The 23,474-nt window shown below is 42.8% G+C and overlaps 1 protein-coding gene across 3 annotated transcripts in view; it reads left to right on the forward strand.

Moving 5' to 3' along the window:
* TET3 (tet methylcytosine dioxygenase 3) overlaps positions 1-23,474 on the forward strand; it is a 101,207-nt gene that overhangs the window by 72,784 nt on the left and 4,949 nt on the right. For all 3 annotated transcript variants that reach the window (XM_069766514.1, XM_069766515.1, XM_069766516.1), the window contains 5 exons: positions 2,745-2,953; positions 3,133-3,283; positions 4,519-4,608; positions 4,902-5,039; positions 18,446-18,782. In XM_069766514.1, coding sequence (XP_069622615.1) covers positions 2,745-2,953; positions 3,133-3,283; positions 4,519-4,608; positions 4,902-5,039; positions 18,446-18,782 — 925 coding nt within the window. The remainder of the gene's footprint in view (positions 1-2,744; positions 2,954-3,132; positions 3,284-4,518; positions 4,609-4,901; positions 5,040-18,445; positions 18,783-23,474) is intronic.

Consider the following 23,474-nt stretch of genomic DNA (forward strand, 5'->3'; position numbering starts at 1 on the left):
TTCTATGATGATGGCACCTACCATCAAATTAATTTTAGACATTTGTTCTGGAATGCTTATTCATTGCTCCGTTAGTTTTTTCATGAAATATTGAAAAATCAATAATTTAATGGGGCTCTGACTGCTACTTCTGCACTGTTCACTAGACAGAGGGTCCCAAAGTCGCTTGTAAATGGAGTGGTAATGGCCGTGTTTAACCACCACTCCATTCACGTCTCTTAGACTGACAGATATTCGGCACGCCACCTCTCAACTGTAGTCAGCAGATATGGCGCAGTGTATGTATTTGTGTATGTTTATATATGATCCTTTCCTCCTTTTGTTCTTGACATTGAGCGCCACCTTCCTCCTCGGTTTTTCCCCTTTGCGCTTTCTGATAAAGGATGTTGTTCCTCAACAGCAGGAAGCAGACATTCGTATGTAGGATAGAGGTGAACCGAGGACAAGCCTGTTTATAGCAATATTTATAGACTGGGGCTGTGAGCGGCCAGTGTCACCACAAATATGAATGAGATGAAACCTTCCTGAATGTTGCTGATATCTGCTCTGTCTAAGAAGTCTACATTTTGGTGAAATATGAAAGAATGAATAGCACTTTCATTCATTGCAAAGGGTTTCTGTACCATATAATTAAAATGTAGAAACGGTATTCAAGATATTTGCAATCCCTTTAAAATTCCAAATATCTACAAAAAAAAATGAAGTAAATTGTAGGATGAGCCGCCTCATGACAGAATCCGCCTCTTTATTAGGAGAGCTGCAGCTCTTCATCCGAAGACCCCCTCAGCATATAGCCTGGGAAGGTTTCAATAAGCTGCTCATTTACCCACAAGTAGCCGCTCATTAAAGTGTAAGTGACTCTGTTCCATAGCTTATAGATCCCTCTTTGTGATCCATTAAAACAGTTGTCCAGCAACCTAAAGTTTTTCACAAAGGTCACAGAATTCTAAACAATAAACTGATCTGTGGATCCTGGTCAAATCTTCCTGGGTCTTTCTCATGACTTGTTGAAGCTGACATATGACCACTGCAGTCAATCACTGGCTGCAGTGGCAACCTCATAAGTCCTTGTTGACACTGTGTGTCAGTGGAGCATGAAGAACTGAGACTGGCGAGGGACCTGGAAATTGTTTAAATGGGATCAGGGGTGCATTGGTGAGGTAATTTTTTCTTTAATTGTATAGCATAGTGAGAGATTTTAGGTGGCTGATTAACCATTCATATGAAGGGGTTGTCTGGATCGAAAACTCCCATAACCACAGTATCCCTACAAAGGTTCCAGTGGTTATCTGTTATGAACGTGTACACACTCACACATGGGAAACTCCGCAACTACACCCAGCTGGTACCTGTACAGACTAGAAAAGGCCTAGCCGCACAACTAAAAACACCACCTTGGGCCTAACTCTCTAAAAGGCTGTGGAGGGGTTTTTCATACCTCCTGAGGCACTGGAGGGGAGGCCACAACACACTGTCAACAAGGGGAAAGGAAAGTGTGTAGTAAGGTACAATAACACTGGGTGAGAAGCTAAAACACACTCATTTAAGGTACCGTCACATTAAGCGACGCTGCAGCGATCTAGACAACGATGCCGATCGCTGCAGCATTGCTGTTTGGTCACTGGAGAGCTGTCACACAGACAGAAGTCCCCGGGTAACCAGGGTAAACATCGGGTTACTAAGCGCAGGGCCGCGCTTAGTAACCCGATGTTTACCCTGGTTACCATTGTAAAAGTAAAAAAAAAAACACTACATACTTAAATTCCTGTCGCGTCCCCCGGCCTCGGCTTCCCTGCACTGTGTAAGCGCGCTGGCCGGAAAGCAGAGCGGTGACGTCACCGCTGTGCTTTGCTTTACGGCCGGCCGGCGCTGACACTGGGGGACGCAGGGAAGCTGACACTGAGGAACGTGACAGGAATGGAAGTATGTAGTGTTTTTTTTTTTTTTTTTTACTTTTACAATGGTAACCAGGGTAAACATCGGGTTACTAAGCGCGGCCCTGCGCTTAGTAACCCGATGTTTACCCTGGTTACCAGTGAAGACATCACTGAATCGGCATCACACACGCCGATTCAGCGATGTCAGCGGGTGATCCAGCGACGAAATAAAGTCCTGGACTTTCCCCAGCGACCAAAGATCTCCCAGCAGGGGCCTGATCGTTGGTCGCTGTCACGCATAACGATTTCGTTAACGATATCGTTGCTACGTCACAAAAAGTGACCCTTTAGGGTAGAGAGGGAAAGCTAAGGAGAACCAAAAATAAAAGTAACAGGTATAATAACATTCTAGAAATATAACAGTGGTAAAAAGGAAAAGGTGCTGGGAGGGGAAGAAAACCGACTCACTGCAAGAAAACAACTGGAGTTTATCAAGAAAGATAAACCACTTGGCTGAAGGGCTGGAACTCCTGAACACACATCCACCAAGAGGTATAACTAGCAAGGAAATGCAGTGAAGGGTGAACATATAAAACCCACCCAGAATGTAGTAGGGCAGAGCAAAATGGAAAAATGAGGAGCAAACTAAGAAGGGAGAACAGAAACAATTGAAACCATCAGCATTTGGACTGGGAAGAGGGGCAATAGCTCAGCAGACATAGGAACTGATCACGGAGCAACAAATCTCAAAACCGAGCTATGACAGTATCCCTATTGTTAATTTGATAACCCATGTCTGAAAATAAAGCAGGCACTCTTAAGCACATAGTTCAAAATCTAACTAGTCTAGAATTTTCTGCCTTTTAGGTCATCCGCCGACAAGATGAGGAAGAGAAGCTGCTGTGTTTGGTTCGACACCGAGCTGGCCACCATTGCGAGAACGCCGTCATAATCATATTAATCATGGCTTGGGAGGGAATCCCTCGTTCCATGGGAGATAAGTTATATGACCGGATCACAGAAACCATCACCAAATTTGGAAACCCAACCTCTAGAAGATGTGGCCTGAACAATGAGTGAGTTAATAGAATGAAATACATGTATCAGAAATGTTTGCGACATTGCTTGAGCTGTAAAACTGACATTCCCAGACCAGTGTATGAAAGACCTGGAACAGTAGGAGCATGAAAACGTAATGGTATATTTTTAAATATATAGGGTGCTCACCATGTAAATTATACAATGTCTTTTTCAGCCGAACTTGTGCGTGCCAAGGTAAGGATCCCAACACCTGCGGAGCTTCTTTCTCCTTTGGTTGTTCGTGGAGCATGTATTTCAACGGATGCAAGTATGCTCGAAGCCAAACTCCAAGGAAGTTTCGACTTGTTGGAGATCATCCTAAAGAGGTAGGCTCTTTTGTTTGGACATGATATACATATTGTGTATAAAAGAGGGTAATATTGTAGATTTCAGCAGAATCATGTTAGTGAATGAACTTTTATACTTGGCTTGCACAGCAACCATTATCTGCATCATCACAACATGGAAGATACAGGGAAGAACTGATGCACACAAACCAAGAACTTCATACGATGCAATAGTAACAAACAAGGCAGCGCCATCTGCTGTCTCCTCGATACAGTCCCCATGGCTAAAAGAGAATCTGTTACCCCCAGAAAAAATAGTTATATGAGTGGCAAGTGTTTTACTTTTTTAACTTGTTGAAAATATGAAAAATTATTTTAATTTTTCACATCTTCTACTGTTGAACATTAAAGGGAGCAGCTGCTCAACTTTGCCAAGAAAAGCAACAGTAGTGCTATATAGTATTACGATTGCAGCAATTACACCCACTGGTGTTATGCTACTCCTCTCCTCCCCTCTCCTTTTGAGTGTTGGCAAAAGTTGGGAGTGATGGTGAGGTAAACCTTTCTTAAATCACAGGGCAGTGCCATTTGTTGTTGACTGCACTGTGATTCAAGTGTCTGATGTCACTTTCTGCGCTCCTCACAAATGGAAGCAACGCCATGGTGTTGTTGGTTCACGGGGGTGTTCCACACTGCTGCCCCTGGCTGTACTTTCACCACAATAGATGCGCTTCATGCTGTGGACCCTGGAAGTTTTTTAACCACACTAGATGTGCTCCTCGCTGCGGACGCTGTATGTACTTTCACCACACAAGACGTGCTCCACGCTGCGGACCCTGGATGTACCTTCACCACACTAGAGGTGCTTTTCTTCCCCTTAGAAGTCCTGGACGCCAGAAGTTGAATGAAGCTTGGTCCTCCGTTCTCTCCCCAAGTACATACTCGCCCCAACTGTGACCTTCGCATGCCAAAGAGCGGGCACGATGCACATATTTACAGCCATAGGAGATGAGGTCCGAGACAGACCTAAGTCTCCCATGCCCATTGTATGCCGCATTTGCTGTCAGTAAGTGTAGTGCAATGACACAGACCAACAAATATAAAAGACTACCCCCAGTTACAGAAAAGAAAAATAAAAACGTTTAATTAAAAATAAAAAAATGGTGACACAATTCCCTCAAGTTGGTAGATGCATACTTTAACATTGACTAATATTTGCATTTTATCAAGAATTATACTGATTATTTTCCTTATTCCTTTTTTTTTTTTTGTAGGAGGACGGTCTTAAAGATAACTTTCAAGATCTGGCTACTAGGGTTGCTCCAGTTTACAAAAAGCTTGCTCCACAGGCTTACCATAATCAGGTATGTCCACCTGGGAGTCACAGATGAAGGTATAGTACCCCATGACACTGATCCAGCCAGTGCCTCCAAAACTGAGAAACACACAGTACCTTCATGATTTCTGTATAAACGTTTCAGTAAGTCCTCATAGCATCCACAGTGCCTCCATTTTGTATGTATTTGTCACTGTAGTTGAACGAGACCATATTTTTTAGTTTTCTCTACATACCATATTGATAAAACTTTTACAATTTTGAACAGCATCTTTAAATTAAGTACTGCAAATTAAAGGGAGATGTTATTGTGTTTCTTAGGTTAACAATGAGGAAATCGCAATAGATTGCAGGCTCGGCTTGGAAGAAGGGCGGCCATTCTCCGGTGTTACAGCATGTATGGATTTTTGTGCTCATGCACATAAAGACCAGCACAACCTCTACAATGGCTGCACTGTGGTAAGTTCATCATTTGTGAGCGTCCCATTAATATTTAGTGCATTTTTTTTTTGGTCCTATTTTCTAAATGGTTGCAAAATATGGATATATAGATTCATTTCTGATACATGGCACAAAATCTTATTTACAGTCATGTAGTTAAGTTATAAAGTTCTGTCTGCCTTCTCCCTGCATAGGCTATATGCACAGAACTCAGTAATAAAGCTCACACACTCACACACACACGTGTGTGTGTGTGTATATGTATGTACATGTGTGATATGGGCTCCGGCGCTGAGCCCATGTTTTTTTTGGCACATGTCAGCTGTTTTGAATAGCTGACATATGCCTCTAACAGCCGCAGGTGGAATCGCAATCCACCCGCAGCTGTTATCTAATTAAATGCCGTTGTCAATCTTTGACAGCGCCGTTTAACTTGTGCTTCCGGCAAGCGCTCCGGAGATCCCGCCCATTGGCGCCCATGTCACATGAACGTGAGTTGCCGATGAGTTGGCATGACAACCAGAGGTCTCCAGCAGACTTCTATGTTTGACACTGCCAGATTGATATGAGCGCCACCCGGTGGTCAGCGCTCATAGCGAATGAGCAATTCTGCTACATACAGGCGATCTGATCATCGCCTGTATGTAGCAGAGCTGATCGGATTATGGCAGCTTTTAGTTTCCCATGGACACTATTAAAGCATGTCAAAAGTAAAAAAAAAAAAAAAAAAAAAATTTGGAAAAATATATAAAAGTTCAAATCACCCCCTTTTTTCCCCATTCAAAATAAAACAATACTAAAAAAAATCAAACATACACACATTTGGCGTTCAGAATCGCTAATTACTAACCGATTGCTAAATGGCGTAACGAGAAAAAAAGTAAAAATGAAATAACGGCAGATCAAAAAATTGTATCTGCACCAAAATGGTATAATTAAACACGTCAGCTCAGCATGCAAAAAGTAAGCCCACACTCAACCCAAGATCACGAAAAATGAAGACGCTATGTATCGGAAAATGGCACCATTTTTTTCTTTTTTTTAAACAAACTTTGAAATTTTTTTTCACCACTTAGATGAAAAAAAAAAACCTAGACATGTTTGGTGTCTATGAACTAGTACTGACCTTGAGAATCATAATTGCAGGTCAGTCTTAGCATTTAGTGAACATGGTAAAAAAAAAAAAAACTGTGGGATTGCACTTTTTTGCATTTTTACCGCACTTGGAATTTTTTCCCGTTTTCCAGTACACGATATGTTAAAACCAATGGTGTCGTTCAAAAGTACAACTCGTCCTGCAAAAAAACAAGCCCTCACATGGCCATATTGACTGAAAAATAAAAAAAGGTATGGCTCTGGAAAGAGGGGAGCAAAAAGTGAAAAAGCAAAAATGAAACTACCTCCGGGGGTTAAGGGATTCAAGAAGTTTACTAAGCCTTCAGGTGCTTCACAGGAATTACTGGAATGTGGAATTAATTTTTACAAGGGTAACAGAGAAAATGGACTCCAAAATTTGTTGTGCAGTTTCTCCTGAGCATGCCGATACCCATATATGGGGTAAAGCTACTGTTTGGTTGCCTGGCAGGGCTCGGAAAGAAAGGAGCACCGTTTGACTTTTTGAATGTAAAATTTGCTGGAATAATTAGCAGATGCCATGAATTGTTTGGAGAGCCCCTGATGTAACGAAACAATGGCAACTCCCCACAAGTGACACCATTTTGGAATCTAGACCCCTCAGGGAATTTATCTAGATGTGTTGTGAGCACCTTAAACCCACAGGTGCTTCACAGAATTTTACAACGTTGAAATGTGAAAATGAAAAAAAAATATTTTTTCGTACAAAAATGTTTATTCCCAATACTTTTCCTTTTTCACAAGGCTAATAGGAGAAAATGGACCCCAAAATTTGTTGTGCAATTTTTCCTGGGTACACAGAAACCCCATATGTGGTTGTAAACTACTTTTGAGGCACAGTGCAAAGCTCAGAAGGGAAGAGGCGTTCTATTAGAGTGCAGAATTTGCTGGACTGGTTTGAGGTTGCCATGTCACATTGGCAGAGCCCCTGTGGTGCCAGAACAGCAGAATCCCCCAATAAGTGACCTAATTTTACAAACTACACCTCTCAATAAATTCATCTAGATATGCAGTGATCATATTGACACCGCAGGTGTGTCCCAGAATTTTATACCATTGAGCAGTGTTGAAAAAATAATTATAAAACTTTGTTTTAGCCCCAGATTTTACATTTTAACACAGGGAAGTGGGTAAAAAAGGCACCAAAATTTGTTCAAATTTCTGCTGAATGTAGAAATACCCCATATGTGGTTTAGCCATTCGGCGAGACTCTAAGGAAGGAGCGCTATTTGCTTCCTGGAGTAGTTTGCAGACTCCATACACAGAGCCCCTAAGTGCTAGAAGAGCAGAATCTCCCCCTCAAGTGACCACATTTTGGAAATGATACCCTTTTGGGAATTTATCTAAAGGTGTACTGACTATTTTGACTGAGTGTTTTCCAAAAACAAGCAGTAGTGGATGTTGCTGAGTGAAGATTGCAAAGTGCCATTGTAGTGACCAGTAAGTGGTAGTTCCCAGCTCATGCTTCTGGAGGCATGCACCCGTAAACTAGGCAGGCTCTCATCACTACAGAAACGCCAAACATTTGGATTCAAAATGTGGCTTGGGCACACCGTGGGGCTCAGAAGAAAGGGGGCATTTAGATTTGGGAGCACAGAATTTGCTGAATTTCTTTATAGGGGCGAGGAGCCATTTCACTTTTCCAGAGCCTTTGTACTACCAGTAACGTGTATCCTGTATTTCCTTTAACAGGTGATGGACCTGAGTGGGGACTTGCTTTTTTTGTGTGGATTGAGTTGAAGCTTTTTTTGGGAACATTTTACATAACGTTTGGGATCACATTTATCCTGCGCTTTACACTGAGCACTTACTTGGGGGGGTTCCATCTTTATCTCGGAATGACGCGATTCAGATGAGATCTCCGAGAGATCCATTCACTATAGTGTGGCGGCAGAGTTACTCTAGGCTCAGTCTGGCTTCTGTTTAGCTGTCTCCTTCTTTTCAGAAGTGCACAAAACTGGCGGACTGTGCTTTTTATGCGCACCTAAAAAGACGGACACCCCTGGATAGTGTCCACAGTGTCCCCATCTGCCTCATTATAGGGAATCTCCTGCCATTTGTTCTGTCTAAATCATGTATTTACACGAAAACCCCAGAGCCAAGCCTCTTTGGGAGGCAGAATGAAAAGATCAACAGCAGGTGAATAATTGGTCTTATTTATTTCTTACGTTGTTTTTCGTGTGGTATAAGTAATTAGGCGACTTTATCCTTCGTGTCGGTGCGATTACAGCGATACCAGATTTATATCGGGTTTTTATGTTTTGGATGCTATCACACTCTAAAAGTGCTTTTTTATTGCAAAAATAAGTTTTTGCATCCCCATATTTTGATAGCTATAATTTTTTCATATTTCGGCTATCCGTCATATGTGAGGGTTAGTTTTTGCGGGTCGAGTGGACTTTTTTTTTTTTTTTTATTGCTACCATTGCCTATTCATGCTGTGCTGCATAGGAACTTCACAAGTTAAGGTATTATTATTTGGGCTCTCTTGGATCTTGCACATCTTCTCCTCCCCAAGCAATAGTTCTACCCTTGCACAGCTGCTTTGGTCACATGTGCTATTGAGTCAGAGATGGAGGGGATGAGGAGAGCAGAAAGCAGTCATAACACTGACTGCAACCATTCAGTCATTCACTGTTTGATTTGGTACCTGACTTTCTGCAGTGAGCAGTCAGCTGACTGGAGAAGGCAAAGAAGCCTGGTGTACTGTTCCATAGGTGAGGAGCTGCAGTGCCAGTGCAGGAGCCCACCAGAGGATTCACTGGTCCCCCTGTGGGCCAGTCTGACGAGTTAGATATCCCTTAAAGCAAATCTGTCCCCAGGTTTTTTCTACTCCGCCTTAGAGCAGTATGATGTAAAGGCAGACACAATAATTCTTGCAATGTATTGCTTACTGGTCTGCTTGCTGCACTTTTGATAAAATTAGTGTTTCATCTGCTGCAGATCTACCAGTTATGTGAATGCCCACACTACTGATTGGCAGCTTTCTATGTAAACTGTGCATAGGCGTAAAGCTAAGATGGCATAACAAACTGAACACACTCAGTACATATATATCATTACCCGTTATTATTTGGATATCGTTAATACATAACTGTAGTGGTAAATATTCATGACATATGTGCGGTAAGTGGAAAAACGGTAGACCAACCGGAAATTGGTGAAAACCAAAAAGAGAAAACCGAATAGAGGTCACAAAGTGTAGGCCGCAAGGCTTGAATGTAAAACACCTTTATTAAACCAAATGGTGAACAATGGGGGCACAACTACAGAGGGTGCCCACACATGTAAAAGTAGAAAATACACATAGAAGATTAAAATAATAATAAAAACAGTACAGCATGCATGTAGGTACAAGTAGTAGATCAAATATATCTCAACTGGTGAAAACATGGGCCATACAAATGGGATAGATGGTATTATTATTAATATTATTATTAGTTATATAGCACCATTGATTCCATGGTGCTGTACATGAGAAGAGGTTACATACAAGTTACAGATATCACTTACAGTAATCAAACTAACAATGACAGACTGATACAGAGGAACGAGGACCCTGCCCTTGCTGACTTACATTCTACAGAATGGTGGGGATGGAGACAGTAGGTTAAGGGTTGTAGGAGCTCCGGTGTTGGTGAGGCGGTAGCTTCGGTAGTGGTGAGGAGACAGCAAGGTCAGTGCAGGCGGTAGGCTTTCCTGAAGAGATGGGTTTTCAGGTTCCGTTTGAAGGATCTGAATGTGGTTGATAGTCGGACGTGTTGGGGCAAAGAATTCCAGAAGATGGGGAATATTCTGGAGAAGTCTTGGAGGCGGTTGGTTGAGGAGCGGATAAGTGTGGAGGAGAGAAGGAGGTCTTTGGAGGACCGGAGATTGTGAGGGAAGATATCTGGTGATTAGTTCAGAGATATATGGAGGAGACAGGTTATGGATGGCTTTGTAGATCAGTGTTCTACAGGAAAGATCTTTATCTTGGTACCGAGTTAGCCAGTAGATAGACAAATATTTAGAACTAGATGGCAGCCCGATTCTAAAGAATCGGGAGTCTAGAATCCATATATACTTTATTTATTCAAATGTAAGAATAATACAATTAATAAATAATAGTAAGAAAGAACAAAAATAATAGGCAGTATATGGAGAAAACACCAAACAAAAGTTCAAAATTGGTGTGAAAATGTCACTGAGCCACTTCACAACTAAATATATATAGTTTTGGTAAATGGTATTATCATTTTTTTGACGAAATTCGGCAGGAGCTTGAAGAGCAACGTCACTGGGCCCGCCTCCACGCAGTAGAAACTTGCTGTGAGGTAAAAATTCAAAAATCACACCAAAATGGCGGGCGGAGTGTGTCACAGTACGGCACGTTTCTGATTGGTCGCTCGCAGCAGGCGGCAACCAATCAGACACTGGACACTGTTGACGTCACTTAGCTCCGGACATTAGCTCCGGACATTAGCTCCGGACATTAGCTCCGGACAAAGCCACGGAACTTGGCACAAATTGCAGGAAGTAGTATTCTAGGCAATTATATATTAGATTGAGAGTCCTCAGTGGTTGATACCTTTTAATGGCTAACTGAAAAGATGGTAACAAATTGCAAGCTTTCGAGACTACTCCGATCTCTTCATCAGGCAAAGACTAAAAGAAATTCTGAAGAATCACATATTTATGCACAACATAGCACAGAAAAAAAAAACCATGGATAAGACAGGTGACATGAAGCAGAATTACATAGTAACATAGTTAGTAAGGCCGAAAAAAGACATTTGTCCATCCAGTTCAGCCTATATTCCATCATAATAAATCCCCAGATCTACGTCCTTCTACAGAACCTAATAATTGTATGATACAATATTGTTCTGCTCCAGGAAGACATCCAGGCCTCTCTTGAACCCCTCGACTGAGTTCGCCATCACCACCTCCTCAGGCAAGCAATTCCAGATTCTCACTGCCCTAACAGTAAAGAATCCTCTTCTATGTTGGTGGAAAAACCTTCTCTCCTCCAGACGCAAAGAATGCCCCCTTGTGCCCGTCACCTTCCTTGGTATAAAGAGATCCTCAGCGAGATATTTGTATTGTCCCCTTATATACTTATACATGGTTATTAGATCGCCCCTCAGTCGTCTTTTTTCTAGACTAAATAATCCTAATTTCGCTAATCTATCTGGGTATTGTAGTTCTCCCATCCCCTTTATTAATTTTGTTGCCCTCCTTTGTACTCTCTCTCGTTCCATTATATCCTTCCTGAGCACCGGTGCCCAAAACTGGACACAGTACTCCATGTGCGGTCTAACTAGGGATTTGTACAGAGGCAGTATAATGCTCTCATCATGTGTATCCAGACCTCTTTTAATGCACCCCATGATCCTGTTTGCCTTGGCAGCTGCTGCCTGGCACTGGCTGCTCCAGGTAAGTTTATCATTAACTAGGATCCCCAAGTCCTTCTCCCTGTCAGATTTACCCAGTGGTTTCCCATTCAGTGTGTAATGGTGATATTGATTCCTTCTTCCCATGTGTATAACCTTACATTTATCATTGTTAAACCTCATCTGCCACCTTTCAGCCCAAGTTTCCAACTTATCCAGATCCATCTGTAGCAGAATACTATCTTCTCTTGTATTAACTGCTTTACATAGTTTTGTATCATCTGCAAATATCGATATTTTACTGTGTAAACTTTCTACCAGATCATTAATGAATATGTTGAAGAGAACAGGTCCCAATACTGACCCCTGCGGTACCCCACTGGTCACAGCGACCCAGTTAGAGACTATACCATTTATAACCACCCTCTGCTTTCTATCACTAAGCCAGTTGCTAACCCATTTACACACATTTTCCCCCAGACCAAGCATTCTCATTTTGTGTACCAACCTCTTGTGTGGCACTGTATCAAACGCTTTGGAAAAATCGAGATATACCACGTCCAATGACTCACCGTGGTCCAGTCTATAGCTTACCTCTTCATAAAAACTGATTAGATTGGTTTGACAGGAGCGATTCCTCATAAACCCATGCTGATATGGAGTTAAACAGTTATTCTCATTGAGATAATCCAGAATAACATCCCTCAGAAACCCTTCAAATATTTTACCAACAATAGAGGTTAGACTTACTGGCCTATAATTTCCAGGTTCACTTTTAGAGCCCTTTTTGAATATTGGCACCACATTTGCTATGCGCCAGTCCTGCAGAACAGACCCTGTCGCTATAGAGTCCCTAAAAATAAGAAATAATGGTTTATCTATTACATTACTTAGTTCTCTTAGTACTCGTGGGTGTATGCCATCCGGACCCGGAGATTTATCTATTTTAATCTTATTTAGCCGGTTTCGCACCTCTTCTTGGGTTAGATTGGTGACCCTTAATATAGGGTTTTCATTGTTTCTTGGGATTTCACCTAGCATTTCATTTTCCACCGTGAATACCGTGGAGAAGAAGGTGTTTAATATGTTAGCTTTTTCCTCGTCATCTACAACCATTCTTTCCTCACTATTTTTTAAGGGGCCTACGTTTTCAGTTTTTATTCTTTTACTATTGATATAGTTGAAGAACAGTTTGGGATTAGTTTTACTCTCCTTAGCAATGTGCTTCTCTGTTTCCTTTTTGGCAGCTTTAATTAGTTTTTTAGATAAAGTATTTTTCTCCCTATAGTTTTTTTAGAGCTTCAATCGTGCCATCCTGCTTTAGTAGTGCAAATGCTTTCTTTTTACTGTTAATTGCCTGTCTTACTTCTTTGTTTAACCACATTGGGTTTTTCCTATTTCTAGTCCTTTTATTCCCACAAGGTATAAACCGCTTACACTGCCTATTTAGGATGTTCTTAAACATTTCCCATTTATTATCTGTATTCTTATTTCTGAGGATATTGTCCCAGTCTACCAGATTAAGGGCATCTCTAAGCTGGTCAAACTTTGCCTTCCTAAAGTTCAGTGTTTTTGTGACTCCCTGACAAGTCCCCCTAGTGAAAGACAGTGAGTGAGTGATAAACAGTTATGTCCATAAATATTGGACCAATTCTTAGATAAGGAATGTTTTATTGTCCTCTGATTGGGGTCTGGTTCTGTTGTGATGACCCCTCATAGTCTGAGGGGCAAGTTCCTTAGGCTACTTTCACACTTGCGTTGTGTAACGTACGTCGCAATGCGTCGTTTTGGAGAAAAAACGCATTCTGCAAATGTGCCCGCAGGATGCGTTTTTTCTCCATAGACTTGCATTAGCTACGCATTGCGACGTATGGCCACACGTCGCATCCATCATGCGACTGATGCGTCGTGTTTTGGCGGACCCTCGGCACAAAAAAAGTTACATGTGACGTTTATTTGTGCGTCAAGTCCGCCATTTTCGACCGCGCATGCGCGGCCGAAACTCCACCCCTTCCTCCCCGGACATTACAATGGGGCAGCGGATGCGTTGAAAAACTGCATCCGCTGCCCCCGTTGTTCATTTCTTTCACAACGTGCGTCGGTACGCAAGTGTGAAAGTAGCCTTAGTTGATGTAAAAAGACATAAATCCGTGCGACACATTCATTCCTGCATTAAGACTGTCAAAGGTCATCATCCGTTTATATTCCCATACTCTTCTGTCTCTCTTAGATTTGACGCTACCATTTAACACAAGTAATTTCATGTCCATATGATTGATTTGGGAGACAAAAATGTATTGCCACAGGTAGATCCATTTTTTTTCTCTTATTGTGTGGCGGTGAGAATTCATTCTTGTTCTAAGCTTTTGCCCTGTCTCCCCCACATACAGACCCCCAGTTGGACATTTAGTACAAATAATTAAGTACACCACATTAGAAGTGACGCAGCTGAAAGTACCTGGTATATTGTAGTCCTGATGTGAATTGGGGATCTTTATCTTGTCCGTGGTCATTATAAATGGACAGGATTTACATTTTTTCTGATTGCAAGGAAAGGTACCTACAGCTGTTGGAGAGGACATGGAGCTCTTGACAATGATGCTTCTTAGATTTGGGGCTGCCTAAAACACAGTAGTTGGGGGTCTGGAAAAATGGATTGTAATTGAGCATCTTTTTGTAGTAAAGGTTGTAATTTCCGTGCAGCTCCACTTTGCACCTCCAGATTTGGATTGTAGGTAACCACTAGAGGTACCCGGTTATTTTCTTCTTTAGCTTTGTAATGTAGCAGGTGATTCCTTGATATTCTGGTGGCTCTTGTAATCTGGTTTTCCATTGTTCTTGGATGGTAGCCCTGATTCAAAAAGGTCTCTCTGAGGTGACCAAGGTGTTCATCCCTATCCATTGGGTTGGAACATATACGATTGTATCTGATGGCTTGGCTGTAGACAATGGAGTTTTTTATGTGTTTTGGATGGAAACTGTCCCATTTAAGGTATGTTGGACCTTCGATTGGCTTCTTATACAGGGATGTCTCTATTTTATTGTTCTGCAGCTTAATGATGGTGTCCAAAAGGTTAATTTCAGTACAGGAGTAGTTGAGTGTCAAGTTGATGGTAGGATGAAATTGATTAAACTGTTCATGGAACGTCTTTAGCTGTGGCTCAGACTCCGTCCAGATGATTAAAATGTCATCAATGTAGAGGTAGTACGCCAGAGGCCTGATGGAACATGAGTACAAAAAGTCGCTTTCAAGCTTGGCCATGAGAAGGTTTGCATACTGTGGGGCCATTTTACTTCCCATTGCTTTGCCAGTCTCCTGTAGTCCCTGGAAAACACAGGGACTGATGCAAATTCTGTGATGAAACTTATAAAATTCATCCTCACCCACAATTACTTTGAATTTGACAAGAAGATCTATCTACAGGAGACTGGCACGGCAATGGGAAGTAAAATGGCCCCACAGTATGCAAATCTTTTCATGGCCAAGCATGAAGGCGACTTTTTGTCCTCATGCCCCATCAGGCCTCTGGCGTACTACCGCTACATTGATGACATTTTAATCATCTGGACGGTGTCTGAGCCGCAGCTATCGACGTTCCATGAACAGTTTAATCAATTTCATCCTACCATCAACTTGACACTCAACTACTCCTGTACTGAAATTAACCTTTTGGACACCATCATTAAGCTGCAGAACAATAAAATAGAGACATCCCTGTATAAGAAGCCAATCGAAGGTCCAACATACCTTAAATGGGACAGTTTCCATCCAAAACACATAAAAAACTCCATTGTCTACAGCCAAGCCATCAGATACAATCGTATATGTTCCAACCCAATGGATAGGGATGAACAACTTGGTCGCCTCAGAAAGACCTTTTTGAATCAGGACTACCATCCAAGAACAATTGAAAACCAGATTACAAGAGCCACCAGAATATCAAGGAATCACCTGCTACATTACAAAGCTAAAGAAGAAAATATACGAGTACCTGTAGTAGTTACCTATAATCCAAATCTGGAGGTGCTAAGGGGGGGAGCTGCACGGAAATTACAACCTTTACTACAAAAAGATGCTCAATTACAATCCATTTTTCCAGACCCCCCACTACTGTGTTTTAGGCAGCCCCAAATCTAAGAAGCAGCATTGTCAAGAGCTCCATGTCCTCTCCAACAGCTGCAGGTACCTTTCCTTGCAATCAGAAAAAATTTAAAACCTGCCCATTTATAATGTCCACGGACAAGATAAAGATTCCCAATTCACATCAGGACTACAAGATACCAGGTACTTTCAGCTGCGACACTTCTAATGTGGTGTACTTAATTATTTGTACTAAATGTCCAACTGGGGGTCTGTATGTGGGGGAGACAGGGCAAAAGCTTAGAACAAGAATGAATTCTCACCGCCACACAATAAGAGAACAAAAGAATGGATCTACCTGTGGCAATACATTTTTGTCTCCCAAATCATAATCATATGGACATGAAATTACTTGTGTTAAATGGTAGCGACAAATCTAAGAGAGACAGAAGAGTATGGGAATATAAACTGATGACGACCTTTGACAGCCTTAGTGGAGGAATGAATGTGTCGCATGGATTTATGTCTTTTTACATCAACTAAGGAACTTGCCCCTCAGACTATGAGGGGTCATCACAACAGAACCAGACCCCAATCAGAGGACAATAAAACAATCCTTATCTAAGAACTGGTCCAATATTTATGGACATAACGGTTTATCACTCATGGTAACTCTGCTTCATGTCACCTGTCTTATCCATGGTTTTTCTTTCTGTGCTATGTTGTGCATAAATACTGTATGTGAGTCTTCAGAATTTATTTTAGTCTTTGCCTGATGAAGAGACCTGTGTAGTCTCGAAAGCTTGCAATTTGTTACCATCTTTTCAGTTAGCCATTAAAAGGTATCAACCCCTGAGGACTTTCAATTCTAAATATTTTTTAGGTCAGTATTAGTAATTTGAACTGGATACACTGAGGGAATGGGAGCCAGTGAAGAGATTTGCAGAGGGGGGAAGCGGAGGAGTATCGAGGAGAGAGATGAATTAGTCTGGCAGCAGAGTTAAGGATGGACTGGAGAGGTGCAAGGGTGTTAGCACTGAGGCCACAGAAAAGGATGTTGCAGTAGTCAAGGCGGGAGATGATGAGGGCATGCACAAGCATTTTAGTAGATTGATGCATGAGGAAAGGATGGATTCTGGAGATATTTTTGAGCTGGAGGCAACAGGAGGTGGAAAGAGCTTGGATGTGCGGTTTGAAGGACAGGGCATAGTCAAGGGTTACTCCGAGGCAACGGACTTCTGGTACGGGGGAAAGCATGATGTCGTTAATTGCGATAGATAGATCAGGTATGGAAGATCTATGAGCTGGAGTTCAGATTTGTCCACATTGAGTTTGAGGAAGCGAGAGGAGAAGGAGGAGGATATGGCTGATAGACACTCCGGGATTCTGGACAGCAGAGAGGTGACTTCTGGGCCAGAGAGGTAGATCTGAGTGTCATCAGCATAAAGGTGGTACTGGAATCCATGGGACTTTGAGTTGTCTCAGGCCAAGTGTATAGATTGAGAAGAGTAGGGGTCCTAGAACAGAGCCTTGGGGGACTCCAACAGAGAGAGGGTGGGATGAGGAGGTAGTTTTGGAGTGGGAGACGCTGAATGTGCGGTTGGAAAGGTATGAAGAGATCCAGGATGCCAAAGGAGGAGAGAATCTGTAGTAGGAGGCAGTGGTCAACGGTGTCAAAAGCAGAGGACAGGTCTAGAAGGAGGAGTACAGAGTATTGTCCTTTACCTTTGGCTGTAAGTAGGTCATTAGTGATTTTGGTCAGGGCTGTCTCAGTTGAGTGATGGATCTTGTACTGATAGTAATGGTAAGTATCACAGTACTACAATAATTATTATTCTTATATGGATATTGAATATATACTGTGATCTAGAATAATAATTGGACCCAGGAACATATGGAAGATACATATGGAAGATATGACTATGCAAGATGCACAGGACTGATGACTAACCATAGATAAGTGCCATTCAAGTGAAAAGTTACGAAGTACATAAAAAAATCCATGTTACCTGGTGGTGTACCATATGGGTGTGGGCACGTATCCCGACGCGCCTTTCAGACCAGCATCCTTCTTTTGATAAAATTAGTGTTTCATCTGCTGCAGATCTACCAGTTATGTGAATGCCCACACTACTAATTGGCAGCTTTCTATGTAAACCATGCATAGGCAGAAAGCTGCCAGCCAGTGGAGAGGTTGGTCTTATACACCGTTTATGCTATGGAGGACTACTTGGTGGAAGGTTTGCTAGTCCTATATTGGTGGTCTCTGCTCATAAAGCAGTGTTTCAAAACTACAGTGCAGCCCAATAAGTGACACATCACTGGAATCGAGGTCTCTGTCTCTACTCAGATTATGTGGCAAAATCCTGGCGACAGATTCCCTTTAACTTCTTAAATGCAAGTCTAAACACAAGTGCTATGGCTTGTTGAAAATTAATATAATGCAAAACTAAGGCTACGTTCACATTAGCGTTACGCTAATGTGCGTCGCTGTTGCGTCGGCGACGCAGCGGCGACGCGCCCCTATGTTTAACATAGGGGACGCGTGCGTTGTTTTGGTGGCGTTTTTCGCCACGTGCGTCGTTTCCGACGCTAGCGTCGGACGCAAGAAAACGCTACATGTAGCATTTTCTGTGCGTCCGATTTTCGTCAAAAACGACGCACGCGTCGCAAAACGCGCGCGTTTTTGCGCGCGTTTGCGCGTGTTTTTCCGTGCGTCGCCGACGCAACGGCGACCCGACGCTAATGTGAACGTAGCCTAAGCAATGTGAGATGATTTACTTGAGAAGATGGTTTGTGAGATGTTGTCTAAAACGATGTCACCTTTTGGCATTTAGGTCTGCACCCTAACAAAGGAGGACAACAGGATGGTTGGTAAGATCGCTGAAGATGAACAACTCCATGTGCTGCCACTTTACAAGGTCGACACTACAGACGAGTTTGAGAGTGAGGAAGGCCAAAATGAAAAGATCAGAAAAGGGGGAATACAGGTGCTAACGTCTTTTCCCCGTGAAGTTCGCAAGCTTTCTGAACCTGCCAAATCCTGTAGGCAGAGGCAGCTGGAGGCCAAAAAGGCGGCGGCTGAGAAGAAAAAGCTTCAGAAAGAGAAACTGACCACTCCAGATAAAACCAAGCAGGAGCCATTAGAAACACCAGCAAACCAGCAAAACCCAGGTGTGTAATGAGTCAGGGAGCATTAATGTACAGACATGATTGCTAACACTTCCATGGGTAACTCCTTGGTGACCTGTGATTGCAGTCAGTGCTAATTGATTTGGAGGACCCAGTTCAGCTGCTAGGACAGTATTCTGTGACCATGGCGGGAACCTTGAGAACTGCCTCCATCCACCCAGGATCAGGAGCTCTTCTTTTGATTAGCCGGCCTGGCATGACATCATGTGGGTTAAACCTCCGCAATGACTATGCGCCAGGACAGCTAGCTAAAAGAAGATCCGCAGATGCCAGAAGGTAGGAGGCAGTCACAGATTATAGACATTTCTGATGGCCAGATCCTGCTAATCGATTTACACCAATGCTTAGTGACCTATAATGAAAATGTAGGTTCATAGCCAAAGTTTGTAGCTGGCTCAGGAGCTGAGCCTGCGTCGTACCAGGCAGATGCCAGCTTTGATACGTAGCCATGATCTGCCTGTAACTTCAGCAACTAGAGCTTACTTCGATCATTGCAATTAAAACATCACTGTTAATCTCTGACTACATTATTGGCACCCCTGAGCCCCCTATGACAGTGGCCGCGGAGGACTGCTGCATGCCCCTGTAACTTCAAGCTTGGACCCCTTGTGAAGGTATCTGTGTCCAGAGCAGAGTTTTGTCTGTGGCTGTTAACCATTTAAATTACCTTGTCAATCTCTAACAGGGGCTTTTAAGTAAAATGCACAACACAATGGCGGGGGGCTGATAGGTTACTACAACATCCAGGATTCTCTTGAAAACCACTGTCGCTGTTATCTCAGTCCTTCTCAGAAGCTCTGCCATAGGGTGAGATACATGGGAGAACCGCAATTTCACTATATACCGCAATCCTGTAGTATTCCATTATATAGTATAAGCAATTGAGCGATCATAGTTTCCAGTCCCGTGGGGGTGGGACTAAAGTAAAAAATTAAATATATATAATTTTTTAAATCGCCCCTCTTTCCCATGTAAAAACAAATTTCATTTTTTTTAATTTATTTGATGTTGTGTTTGAAAAAGCACAATCTATGAAAATATAAAATTATTTATCCACACATAAAACGCTAAAAAATATGCAAAATTACCATTTTTCGGTCACTGCACTTCACTGAAAAATACAATTAAAAAGTAGCCAGACTGACTTAGGAACCCCAAAATGGTATCAATAAAACCATAATTTCAGTACACACAAAATTAGCTTTCTAACAGCTGGTTCAATGAAAAACTAAAGTTACAGATCTGAGATTGACACTCGTGTTATTTTATAGATTTCTGTGGGTTTTTTTTTTTTTTTACAAATTATTAAAAATATTACAAAAAAAGGGTAAGTTTGGTATTGTCTCAATCGTACGGAGCTGGAGAATCATGTTGCCAGGTAATTTTTACCACACAATGAATTCTGTAAAAAACAAAACCCTAAAAAACAATGTTGGAATTGCATTTTTTTCTTAATTTCACCGCACTTGGAGTCTCTTCCAGTTTTTTTTTTAGCACATTGTAAGGTAATATGAATGATGTCATTCAAAACTACACTTCATCCTGCAAAAATACAAGTCCCCATTTTGTTATGTGAACAGAAAAATAACAAAAGTTATGGCTTTTAGAACAAGGGATGGAAAAAAAAAAAGAGAGGGCCGAAATTAAAAATTTTGGTATCCTTAAAGCGAACCTGTCACCAGGCTAGGCCAACATAAGATACGGCCACCACCTTTAAGGGCTTATCTACAGCATTCTATATTGCTGTAGATAAGTCCCCGATCCGACCTGAAAGATAAGAAAAATAAGTTATATAATACTCACCCAGGGAGCGGTCCGGCCCGATAGGTGGCGCAGGTCCGGGTCCGGCGCCTCCCATGTTCTTGCGATGCCACCCTCCTGCTTGATTCATGGCTTCCCCGCATTGTGCTCCTGCACAGGCGTACTTATCTGCCTTGTTGAGGGCAGAGCAATGTACTGCAGTGCGCAGGCCCTGGGCCTCTCTGACCTTTCCCGGTGCCTGCGCACTGCAGTACTTTGCTCTGTCCTCAGGAGCGGGATGCCAGGAAGCCATGAAACAAGCAGGAGGGCGGCGATCACAAGATGGGAGGTGCCGGACCTGGACCTGCGACACCCATCGGACCGGAACGCCAAGACCTTTCTTCCACCCCCCCACCCCCCCCCCCCCCGGGTGAGTATAATATAACTTATTTGTATTATCTTTCAGGTCGGATTGGGGACTTATCTACAGCATTATGGAATGCTGCAGATAGGCCCTGAATGGCGGTGGCCGTATCTTACATTGGCCAAACCTGGTGACCAGTTCCCTTTAAGGGGTTATAAATGAAGGTGATGTGATACCTTGGTGTAAGGTTTTATCGGCTTTGCGGTTTTATTCCGCGGTGCCCCCACAAGTACTCCTAAGTGTTTCTGGTTGTAAGCTACTCACAGCCACATTCAAACAGTAGACCACCTGAGGAGCAGTTGTGCCCTCGCAGCTGAGCACATCGGCAGTAGGCCCCGCCTTTAGAGCACTTCCAGTAATTGAATTAAAACCTCGGTTTCATGATTATGCCAATAATAAAGCCATACACCGTTATGTATACCTTGCGATTCAGGTCTCCTACCTACAGGGTCACAACTGCTTACAGAATCCCTTTTGAGGACCACTCTATTTTTTATGTTTATTAGTAGTGATGAGCAAACGTGCTGAGTGTATTCGGCTCAAAAAATGTTAGTGTTCCCAAGGCTGCATGTCTCGTGGCTGTTCGACAGCCTCAACACATGCAGGGATTGCCTATTTGTTAGGCAGCTGTGTAACGGCCACGAGACATGCAGCCGCGGGCACTGGAACATATTTTTCGAGTCGAATACACTCGGCACCCGAGGTTGCGTGGATAACACCTTATCCAAGCATGTTTGCTCATCACTATTTATTAACAATGGTAATGTAGGCAGTTTGCCTGACCCATCTTTTATAGCCAATATTATTCCTGAATTTTAAGTACACTGTGGCCCCAATTTGTTGGAAATATTCGTGAAAATGGCAACATTTTTGCACAATTCCGTATTGTGCAAAAAATGTGGGACATTTCAAAAGTGATTTACACCAGTTACCACTTTGATGAATTGGGGCCTATAAGTTCACTAACTGGGTACACATGGACATGGTGCTGTATGGTGGAGGATGGATCCATCTGCGGCCTGCCATTCCTTAAATAACCCTTTGTGGACAGGATGATTCTCCGCTTTTGTGTTTCTTTTGTTCCCTCCTCTTCCGAGAGCCATAACTTTTTTTCTCCTTATTCTTTATTTCCGTCTACTTTGCTGTATGATGAATGTTTTTTTTTTTTGGGGGGGGTGGGGGAGGGGGAATAAGTTGATAGTCTTGAATGACACCATTTATATTAACATTCAGTGTGATGGAATCTTTTGCCCGTTTTCCAAGTGCAGTGAAGTTGCACAGGAGCAGACAATGACAGCTTGGGGCGCTTGTGCAAGAAATGTATCTGTCCCCCCTCCTTTTATGGCGACAAAGCTACATATATATGTATCTGCATATACATATAGCCACACACACATATATATATATATTACATAGTCTCCTTTATTATGTATATTGCCGTCCCTTAATACACAGTGCCCTCTCTTGTTATGTACAGCATCGTCCCTTACATATCGAATTATATAGAGCCCTGTCTTTATTACATACCAGGCCCGAATTGCTAAGCTGCCGAGCCGGACAGATTCCCGGTGGGCCGGCAGCTCTTAACTATGAAATGGGCCACCGGCCCTTTAAAACCTTTGACTAGGCCCTGTGTGCGCACTCCCTCTCGTTGCACGCACTGACAAAGGCCGCGGCGACCACCGTTAGTGCGTGAGCATGGCCCCTGTCCGTGATTGTGCGCGCGGATGCTGCCCTGTCCGTGCAGGCAAGCAGGAGAGTGCGCACACAGGACCTACTCAGAAGTTTGAAAATGCCGCCGCAGTACGCACAGGACTCCTGCCTCTCTCTGTCTGACGCTGGCGAGTACCAGCATCAGAACACAGTGGAGCCAGCAGCACGCAAGTTGAAAGGTAATGCCTGCCTGTGGAACTGCTTCCCTAGCTCTCCCTGGAAGCACGGTGACATCGTCTCCTGCTCTGATATGCTTTCCCGGCAGAGAAGGAGAGACCGGGGAAGGTGCCACGACAGAGCTGCTGTGAGCACTAGAACCTGAAGAGCTGCACGTGGACATCAGCCTCCCCTGCACTACAGAAGAGTGTGTGTGTGTAAGTAATACTTGCGCGTATGTGTATTTTATCTGTAGTGTGTGTGTGTGTGTAATACTTGTGTGCGGTATCTGTAGTGTGTGAGTGTGTAATACTTGTGTGCGGTATCTGTAGTGTGTGTGTGTGTGTGTGTGTAATACTTGTGTGCGGTATCTGTAGTGTGTGTGTGTGTGTGTAATACTTGTGTGCGGTATCTGTAGTGTGTGAGTGTGTAATACTTGTGTGCGGTATCTGTAGTGTGTGTGTGTGTGTAATACTTGTGTGCGGTATCTGTAGTGTGTGTGTGTGTAATACTTGTGTGCGGTATCAGTAGTGTGTGTGTGTGTAATACTTGTGTGTGGTATCTGTAGCGCGTGAGTGTGTAATACTTGTGTGCGGTATCAGTAGTGTGTGTGTAATACTTGTGTGCGGTATCTGTAGTGT

The sequence above is a fragment of the Ranitomeya imitator genome, chromosome 4 (assembly GCF_032444005.1).
Source record: "Ranitomeya imitator isolate aRanImi1 chromosome 4, aRanImi1.pri, whole genome shotgun sequence".
Classification (NCBI taxonomy): domain Eukaryota; kingdom Metazoa; phylum Chordata; class Amphibia; order Anura; family Dendrobatidae; genus Ranitomeya; species Ranitomeya imitator.